We start from the raw sequence: 9,495 nt of genomic DNA on the forward strand, positions 1-9,495 counted from the left end.
TGCGACGCGTGGGGCGTGCAGTGCGGAGGCCTGCCGCCAAACGATATGTCGGCCACATTCAAATATCGATGGGGGGCGGCAAGGGCGTGGGCGGAAGGTGCAAGAATCATCGAGAACATGCCCGAATCGGGATCCCAAATTTTGAGCGCGTAAAAGCGATATACGCGCCACACCGCGGGCACGTCCTCCTCCTCGACTGTCACCTCTCCCCGCTCTTACGCTTGCTTACGACCCCCACGATCCCCTTCCCACCCGCCATGTCTGTCGTCGGCATTGATTTCGGCGCGTTGCACTCCAAGGTCCGTTGGCTATATGCGCCCCCGCCTCGGCTAGATCGATTGACCACCCTGTAGATTGGCGTCGCGCGCCATCGTGGAATCGACATTATCATCAACGAAGTCTCGAATCGCCAGACACCGTGCGTGTAGTTTCTCCTATTCATGTAGCAAGGGTGCTGAAGGCGCTCCAGATCCCTCGTCTCTTTCGGTTTCAAGCAGCGCGCTCTTGGCGAACCCGCAAAGACCCTTGAGATCTCCAACTTCAAGAACACAGTCGGCTCTCTCAAGCGACTACTCGGAAGGACGATCTCGGACCCTGAAATCCAGGAAGTTGAGGCCAAGTTCATCCACGCGAAGCTTGTGGATGCCAATGGCACCGTCGGCGCCCAGGTACGTTCCCCCACACACCCACATCCACATTTTCCCGTGTTCATGTTGTGGCCAGGTCAACTACCTCGGCGAGCAAAAGGTGTTCTCTGCCACGCAGATCACCGCCATGTACCTCGGCAAGCTTCGCGATACCGCCGCGCGCGAACTCAAGACTGGGGTTTCCGACGTCGTGATCACCGTCCCCGGCTGGTACACAGACGTCCAGCGCCGCGCCCTCCTCGATGCCGCCCAGATCGCCAACCTGAACGTCCTCCGCCTCATCAACGACACCACCGCTGTCGCCCTCGGCTACGGTATCACTAAATCGACCTTCCCGAGGCCGAGAACCCGCGGCACGTTGCCTTTGTCGATGTCGGCCACTCGCAAATGTCCGTCTCCATCGTCGCCTTCTCCAAGGGCCAGCTCACCGTCAAGTCCACTGCGTACGACCGCCATGTCGGCGGTCGCGACATCGACTACGCCCTCCTCCAGCACTTCGCGGCTGAGTTCAAGGAAAAGTACAAGATCGACGTCCTCTCGAACCCGAAGGCCATATTCCGTCTCTACGCAGGTTGTGACCGCCTCAAGAAGGTCCTGTCAGCCAACGCGGAGGCGCCTCTCAATGTCGAGTCGATCATGAACGACATCGACGCCCACGGACGGTTGACGCGCGAGGAGTACGAGGCGCTGATCGCGCCGTTGCTCGAACGCCTGACGCGCCGCTTGCCCAGGTGCTCGAGGAGTCGGGCCTGACGATCGACCAGATCGACACCGTCGAGCTCGTCGGCGGCTGCACGCGTATCCCAGCCGTGCGCGCGAAGATCCAGGCAATGTTCGTCGGCAAGACGCTCTCGACGACGCTCAACCAGGACGAGGCCGCGGCGCGTGGCGCAACGTTTTCGTGCGCGATGCTCTCACCCGTCTTCCGTGTGCGCGACTTCTCGATGTTGGACATCGCCCCGTACTCGGTCAAGGTCTTGTGGGAGAAGCAGCCCGAGGACGAAGACACGGAGCTGACGGTGTTCCCGAAAGGAAACAACATCCCGTCGACGAAGATCCTCACATTCTACCGCAAGGACGGTTTCGACATCGAGGCTGGTTACGCGGACCCGACCACGCTCCCTGGAGGCATCAACCCGTGGATCGCGCGGTTTACGGCCAAGGACGTCGAGCCGCTACCCAGCGGAGATTACGCTGTCGTGAAGGTCAAGACGCGCCTCAACGCGAACGGCGTCCTCTCTTTCGAGGGAGCATACACAGAGGAGATCGAGGAGCGCGAGGAGGCGGCGATGCAGGTCGACGGTGCTGAGGCGGAGCCGCCGAAAAAGAAGAAGGTGGCGAAGAAGAAGGAAGTTGCGTTCGTGTGGTCGCACACCGGCCTGGACTCGACGAAGATCGCGGAGTTCAAGGAGCTCGAGGCGCAGATGCACGCTGGCGACAAGCTCGTGCAGGATACCGAGGTGCGTGTGCTCTAGGGCGTGGCCGTACAGAACGATGCTGATATCCTGTGCAGGAGCGCAAGAACGCGCTGGAGGAGTTCATCTACGACACGCGCAGCCGTTTGGACGAGCGCTACGCGCCGTACGTCCAGGCGGGCGAGAAGGAGAAGATCCTGGTGGCGCTGCAGGAGGCGGAGGACTGGCTGTACTCAGAGGAAGGCGAGGACGCGACCAAGTCTGTGTACGTCGGCAAGCTCGACCACCTCCACGTGCTCGCGGACCCGGTCATCAACCGGTTCAAGGAGGCAGAGCAGCGGACGCGGGTCGTGTCCGAGCTGCGGGAGACGATCAACAACTACATGAACCAGGCGATGTCCAACGACGAGCGGTTCTCGCACATCGCGGACACGGACAAGCAGTCGATTGTTGAGAAGTGCGCGACGGTCCAGAAGTGGCTCGAGGACCAGTCGGTGCGGCAGATGGAGCGGGCGAAGAACGCGGACCCGGTGTTCACCGCGGCGGAGGTGCTGAAGAAGAAGGACGAGATCATCTACTTCGCGACACCCATCCTCACCAAGCCCAAGCCCAAGCCCAAGGTCGAGACTCCCGAGCCGCCGAAGTCGGGCACCGACACGCCCAAGGAGGACGCGAAGGCGGACCCAGGCCCGCAGGAGATGGACGTCGACTAGACAGTGGGCGTGCGACGGGTATCTACTAGAGAAGTAATGTGTCACAGTAGAACAGCGTATTGTACTCTTTTCCCTCGCTTTACTTGTATATCTCAATCGACCATGGACTTTGGCACGCAAAAGGAAGGGCGGGCAGCCCGCAAGGCGATACGCCGGGGCGCACGATCGCCGTTTGTGACTCCGATTGCGGTCCTTTACCCACGCGGTAAACACGTTAAAGCTCCGCTCCCGGGCGTCAAGCGCGGTCGTCCTCCACGCGCCCCCGATCCGTCCTGCTCGACTCACCTACCCTCCACCATCCACCTATCGCCTCTACCCGCCTCACCACCGCACACAATGTCTTCCGACTACGACGTCTCCGACGACGACCAGGAGTACTACGACGAAGACGACGACGAGCTCATGGACCTCGACGAGGACGGTGCGCTCCATGACCAATCCGCATACACCCACCCATCCTGATGCCTCCCCCCCTTCCTGCTACTCGCTGCTGTGTCTATCAGGATCTGCATCTGAAGTTGAGATGGACTTCGGCGGCGACTTCCCTGGCCCCAGCAAGTCCAACCTGAAGGTGTACGAAGTCGAGCATTCGTCGCTCTCCCAGGTCGACGTCGAGAAGATGATGCAGAGCGACGTCGACCACATCAGCGGCATTTTCGGGGTTGAGGTCAGTATGCTCGCGTAGTCTCTGCGCCTCCCCGCTGATCTCCCCGCTCCTGCCAGCCGCCGGTGGCTGCTCTCCTCCTCCGACACATGGACTGGAACAACGAGAAGCTAATCGAGAAGTACATGGACAACGCCTCTGCTGTCTCCGTCGCTGCCGGTGTCGAGCTCCCTCCACGCGATCCGTCGCCTCCGCCAGCCAAAGCGTCCTCCAGCCGCGGGGCACCGGGGCCCCAGCGGACGGTCCGGCGCTCGACCGCGGACTCCACGCGCCCGGGGAGCAAGGCAAAGCGCGCGAGCGAGCCCGAGCCGTCCCCAGAGCCGTTCGTGTGCCCGATTTGCGTCGACGACGAGCAGACGGAGACGCTCGCGCTCATGTGCGGCCACCGCTTCTGCACGGGCTGCTGGCGGGACTACATCACCTCCAAGGTGCGCACCGAGGCCGAATGCAGGATCGCGTGCATGGCCGAGGACTGCGCGGTCGTCGCCCCGGACCCGTTCGTGAGCGCGCGCTGGGCGACGGCCGCGAGACATGGACGCGGTACTCGGAACTGCTCGTGCGCCAGTTCGTCGGCGTCGTCGCGCACCTCAAGTTCTGCCCCTACCCTAGCTGCACGCACACGGTGTCATGCCCCGCCGCGGCGACGCGCTCTGCGCTCGCGCAGATGGTGCCGATCGTGACGTGCGGGGCAAGCGCGGCGCACGTGTACTGTTTCGGGTGCGCGGTGGACGACGACCACCGGCCGGTGGTGTGCGCGGTGGCGCGGATGTGGCTGCAGAAGTGCCGGGACGACTCGGAAACGGCGAACTGGATCAAGAGCAACACGAAGGAGTGCTCCAAGTGCCAGAGCACGATTGAGAAGAACGGGGGGTGCAATCACATGACGTGCAAGAAGTGCAAGTACGAGTTCTGCTGGGTCTGCATGGGTACGTCTCTCGCCCGAGCTCTCCGGTTTGGTCGGGTGCGGGCATGGGCTGATCGCGTGACTCGCAGGGCCGTGGTCAGAGCATGGAACGTCGTGGTACTCTTGCAACCGGTATGACGAGAAGGCGAGCGTCGACGCGCGTGATGCGCAGACCAAGAGCAGGGCATCTCTGGAGCGGTATCTTCATGTGCGTTGCATTCGGTTTTCTTTGTTTCGGTGTGCTCACGCAAGGTTGTCAGTACTACAACCGATGGGCGAACCACGAGCAATCGGCGAAGCTGTCGATGGAGCTGTACGCGAAGACGGAGAAGAAGATGGAGGAGATGCAGATCACGTCGGAGCTGACGTGGATCCAGGTGCAATTCATGAAGAAGGCGGTGGACGTCGTGTTCAAGTGCCGGATGACGCTCAAGTGGACGTACGCGATGGCGTACTACCTCTCGCTCGGGAATGAGAAGGAACTGTTCGAGGACAACCAGCGGTGCGTGTTTCTGTCTGTACTGGTGGCGGACGCAGATGCTGAGTGCGCGTTCAGGGACCTGGAGAGGGCAGTCGAGGAGCTGTCGGAGTTGATTGAAGCTCCGATTGATCCTGAAAGTATTCTGAGCCTGCGACAGAAGGTGACGGACAAGACGGTGGGTAGTCTGCGTCTATGCTTGTTGAAGCCGGCTGCTGAGTGTGGATCCGAGGTCTACGTCCAGAAGCGGAATGAGATTATGCTGGAGGACACGGCGAAGGGCTTCCTGGACGGTCGATGGTCGTGGAATATAACCGGAGAGGGCTTCGACTGAGGCCAGAGGTTCGTGTCCCTTGCTTTTGACGACCCCCGTATGCTTTCACCTCTCTGCATTCCCCTCCTACTCCCACTACACGTCTCGTCTCTCCCCATCCCCATGTTTAGCCTCATTCCATCGCCATCAATGTTGTGTATATGTAGCGTTCCTTACCCCCGTCTCTCGATCGTAGTCCATACAATGTAATCCATCTGCCGCCGTATGGCCATTTCGCTACTATCTCGCACCTGTACTCCCATGGTTGGATCAACCAGCATTGGCTCCCTCAAGGCCTCACACCGCCGTGCCGTGCGACTTGAACAATCGCGAGCACGTTGGGTGACTGTGCACTCATCCCGAGCACCAGCTCTGCCCAAGGTCCGAGTCTGGCCGAGCAAGCGCCGCGCTGGCACCGTTGGCGGCGCTTGCACTCTTTCCCCTCTGACGATGACGAGAGACGATGAGCTCGGAGTTCTCGCAACTCGTCTTCTGGCTGACCGCCTTCTGGGGCGGGCTCTACCTCCTTCGCCACTACCGCCGCCGTACAGCCCGCGCCGCTTCTCTCCCTGCTCCCACCGTCGTGGGTGTGTCGACCTCCCCCGATCTGCTGAGGACGCGTTCGACGCGGGTCACGCTTACCAACTGCCACCTCGGGCTCAACACCACTACGTTCAATGGTATGCACCAGCACTTCACCTCACGACTGCAACGGGCGCGCGCGCGCAGAGGGGCCATGGTCTTCGCGTACGACTTGGCAGCGTGCTCGGTATTGCGGGCATGGTCGGCTCCGTTCTTCTGTTACTGTACACCACATGCAGCTTGGAGGGACCCTTTACGAGGCGCATGAACACACGCGGAGGATGCCAGGCGAGCGGGTGCTGCACCACAAGGGGATGAATTCGAGGGAGGGGCTGGAGAACGCCATGGTGCGGCCCTGCAGTTGATTGTGAGTACCCCGGACCGTCGCTCACGGCGACATATCTGATAACGGGCCCCGAGCCAGATCCCGGGGGTGACCACGCCTCTGCGTCATCTCCCTCTTCTCTCAATCGCCCTTCTAGCGAGCCAGATCGTCCACGAGGCCGGACACGCCTTCGCCGCTGCGCTGTGCGTATTCCCGCCCTACTCTCGCCGTGCTTCTAGCCTCACCGCTTGTCCACCGTGCCGTGCAGAAACGCCGTCCCTCTCGCCTCGGTCGGCCTGGGACTCACCGTCCTCCTTCCCTCCGCCTTTGTCGCCCTCCCGGCCGCAGAGACCGCCGCGCTCCCGACTCGCGCTCGCGCACGCATCGTCGCCGCGGGGGTGTTCCACAACATCGTCCTCTACGCCCTCCTCGCCGCGTTCGCGTGGTCCCACCTGGGAGACGCCGTCTGGCCCGTGTTCGGCTACCGCAACGTGCGCGCGTACGGCCGGGTCGTGGTCTCGATAGACGAGGCCCGTCGCTTCCCACTTCCCCACCTCTGCACCGATTGACATTCGTCGTCCGCGTCCAGGAGTCCCAGCTGGCCGGTTACGTACCCGTCGGCGCCGTCATCTACAAGATCGGGGATGACGCCCTCGCCGACCGCGCCCAGGGAACGGACCGCTGGGCACAACTGCTCACTGCGGCGGAAGACCGGGGGGAGCGCGCATCGGGGCCTGTACTCGGCTGGTGCGCCGAAGAGCCGTGGTTTGTCGGTGAGCACGCAGCGCCGGCGCGAGCCCCTGCCTTGGCCTCGGGCACTAACCATCCGCGCTTCCCCCCTCCGCAGCGCTGGGCCAGGACTGCTGTCACGCCCCGGCCGCCGCGCCCACCAGGTCGTGCTTCACCTCCGCAGCGGTAGGTAGGGGAGCGGGGGTGGGGGCGTTCGAGGGTTGCGTCGACCCGTTGCTGTTTCTGGACCCCGACCCCGACGCGCCCGTGCGGAGGTGCGAGACGGCGGCGGACTGCGGGCGCGTGCAGGCATGCGTGCGTCCGCGCGGCGACCAGCCGCTCGTCGCGCTCAAGATGCATCTCCCGCCGTGGCTCCGGGCGGACGGCGACGGCGAGCCGGAGCGAACGCTGGTCTGGCAGGGCGACCGGGACGAGATCGCGCGCGAGGGTGCGTTCGTTCGTCCTCGTTAACCACGTCCCGCTGAGGATCACTCATCTGCCCCTTTCTCGGCTTTCGGCGCGATCGGGCGCGCCGCAGTCGAGGTCGGGGACTGGCTCGCGAGCTCGTCCTGGCTGCCGATGGCGCTGCCTGCTGTCTGCACGCTCTTCTTCACGTGCGTTTTTGTGCCGGTTCGGCGTCACGGAAGGAGGGGCGGCTGACCTGCCGCGGCACGGCGTGTGGACAGGTACATGCAGATGCTCACGCTGTCACTGTATTTCTTCAACCTCCTCCCACTCCCGTTTCTCGACGGCGGGCAGCTGCTCGACGTCCTGACCACGAGTCGCGGAGCGCCCTCGCGCACGGACGCGGACGCGGAGGATATTGAGCTCGGAGGCGGGGAGGCCGCGAGGACGGTGGCCTCTCGGCGAAAAGCAGTGAGAGTGGGCGGTGGAGGGTCGTGCACATAACCGTGGGGATACTGCTTGGCGCGTGCACGGTGCTGAGTTTAATCTCGGTCTATGAGCAAGGTTGATGTACGGTCTTGGCGCGGAATGAATGTGTTCCGTCATAATCAACGCCAGATACCCGCCGTCCTAGCACTCGTATCGCTACGCAGGGAGTCGACGAGGTGTGTGCTAATTGAGCCGAAGATGCATACTCAGAGACGATACAGTAATGTGATACATAACAACATAGACAGCGACGAGGCGGTGGCACAACATTACAGGCACGATATACTAGGCTTGGATCTGGGGCGGTCGTTCTTCGTCGGCTTTTCCACCAGCCGGCACAGCTGTGGAGTATCGTGGGATGTGGAGACGAGCGACGCTCACACCTTGTCCTCCTTCTTCAGCTCCGTCTTGACGTGCGTCTCAGGCGTCCGTGCCTGGGTCGTGGAGGCCGCGCGAGCCTTGCCCTTCCCCCTGTTCTTCAGGTCGAGCGGCCCCTGGTTCAGGGACCATGGTGGGGCAGGGGGATGGCCGCGCGGGACGCTGCCGAGGGCGGAGGCCGCGGGAAGTCGCACGGCTGGCGGCGCTGGATGCACTGTCTGCGAAAAAAGGGGGGAAGGAGCCGCGATCAGCGTCCGCGAGGGGGAGAGAAGACGGTGGAAGCAGAACGCAAAGCTCGCGCGCGAGGCCGCGCGGGGGTGCGGCCCGCGCTGTACGTGAGGATCGAGGACGCGATTGGTGCGCAGGCGAGGCACGACTGGATCCTCACACTAGCGCGGCGGAGATGCGAGCGGGAAGAGGGAACGCGGGCGCGGATGCCGTGCTGGAGGCCTGCGCTTGCCTGGGCGGGGCAAGGCTGCTGCTTTTCGACGCTGCGGACGCTCGGGAGGGAACTCGGGACTCGCAAGTCGAGGGAGATAAAAGAAGGGAAGAGAGGCGTCGAGGAGCAGCACCCCGCACCCCCGCCCCCCCTGCCTGAAGCAAGATCAACAGTACTCACTGGCATCGCCGCGCCTCATCGCTCGCCAACGGCCCTCCGCAGGCGATCTTCCGTCGCCGACAGAACACACAAGCGGTGCTTGTGCTCGTGAGGCGCTTGTGCCGCGTCTTCATCTCCATCCCCTCGTGGATCGGGCCGACAAGCAGCACCCCCGCCCCGACGTGCTCGGCAGAGAGTCGGCGCCCGTTGTCGGTGAGTAGACGACCTTTGCAGGCTGGTGACTGAGAGGTTCGCCGGTCGACGTCAGCGTCGACGACGTCGCTGCTGACGACGGGCCTGTGGCGGGCGGCGCCGCCAGCGCGGGGTGGATGGTGGTCGGTGACGGCGACGGTGATGGAGACGAGCGGGGAGGAGCTCAGGCGATGGGAAGAGGCGCCTGTACGCGTTCGGCGTTCCCGGGCTACCGAGACCGTCGACGACACCGTCCCCGCTCCCCGCCCCCGCGGCCGGACGGCGTCGGCGGATACTTGAGCTCGCCCGCGTCGCTCCGCGTGGGCGTGCGCCGCCGCGGGTGGGCGGGTGGGACATAGCCGTGCGGTGGGCGGAGCGCGCCCATCGGGGGTGGCGAGCGCGCGGGCGCGGGCGCGGGTGGTCCGGAGCCGGGGACGAACTGCGGCCCAGCAGCGCGGTTTGAGCTTGCATGCGGAGGTAAGCTTGTGCGACTGATTGAAGTTGAGACGGAGAGGCCGACGACGTCGGGGCCAGGGTCCACGGCGCCGCGTGATCGGCGGGGTGCGCGTCTGCGTCTGCGTAGGCCCACCCTGGCCCTGCAGGGTGCGGGTCGGGTACGTGAGACGCGGCGTCGTGGGCGGGCTGCACGTCTCTCGAGACGTT

General features: G+C 63.8%; 4 protein-coding genes across 4 annotated transcripts; 3 read left to right on the plus strand and 1 right to left on the minus strand.

The window, feature by feature from the left end:
- Nucleotides 1–257: 257 nt before the first annotated feature.
- BXZ73DRAFT_106371 (heat shock protein 70) lies at nt 258–2,775 on the plus strand (the record flags this gene model as incomplete). Its single annotated transcript, XM_048016609.1, has 7 exons — nt 258–299; nt 354–418; nt 470–668; nt 724–945; nt 987–1,271; nt 1,379–2,107; nt 2,161–2,775. The coding sequence occupies 7 exons, from the start codon at nt 258–260 to the stop codon at nt 2,773–2,775; spliced, it is 2,157 nt and encodes a 718-aa protein (XP_047872810.1).
- A 336-nt stretch (nt 2,776–3,111) lies between these two features.
- On the plus strand, nt 3,112–5,155 carry BXZ73DRAFT_92708 (RING-5 domain-containing protein; the record flags this gene model as incomplete). Its single annotated transcript, XM_048026458.1, has 8 exons — nt 3,112–3,196; nt 3,279–3,442; nt 3,499–3,939; nt 3,969–4,365; nt 4,433–4,551; nt 4,604–4,845; nt 4,900–4,999; nt 5,054–5,155. The coding sequence occupies 8 exons, from the start codon at nt 3,112–3,114 to the stop codon at nt 5,153–5,155; spliced, it is 1,650 nt and encodes a 549-aa protein (XP_047872811.1).
- A 442-nt stretch (nt 5,156–5,597) lies between these two features.
- On the plus strand, nt 5,598–7,679 carry BXZ73DRAFT_106373 (peptidase family M50-domain-containing protein; the record flags this gene model as incomplete). The annotated part of the gene is made up of 8 exons (XM_048016610.1): nt 5,598–5,903; nt 5,956–6,063; nt 6,141–6,244; nt 6,310–6,556; nt 6,631–6,814; nt 6,889–7,218; nt 7,309–7,384; nt 7,457–7,679. 8 exons carry the CDS (start codon nt 5,598–5,600, stop codon nt 7,677–7,679), a joined length of 1,578 nt encoding a protein of 525 aa, XP_047872812.1.
- A 362-nt stretch (nt 7,680–8,041) lies between these two features.
- Nucleotides 8,042–9,217, minus strand: BXZ73DRAFT_106374 (uncharacterized protein; the record flags this gene model as incomplete). The annotated part of the gene is made up of 3 exons (XM_048016611.1): nt 8,042–8,256; nt 8,732–9,015; nt 9,084–9,217. The coding sequence occupies 3 exons, from the start codon at nt 9,215–9,217 to the stop codon at nt 8,042–8,044; spliced, it is 633 nt and encodes a 210-aa protein (XP_047872813.1).
- Nucleotides 9,218–9,495: the final 278 nt, after the last annotated feature.

Source organism: Epithele typhae, assembly GCF_022376455.1.
Source record: "Epithele typhae strain CBS 203.58 chromosome Unknown BXZ73scaffold_81, whole genome shotgun sequence".
Lineage (NCBI taxonomy): Eukaryota > Fungi > Basidiomycota > Agaricomycetes > Polyporales > Epitheliaceae > Epithele > Epithele typhae.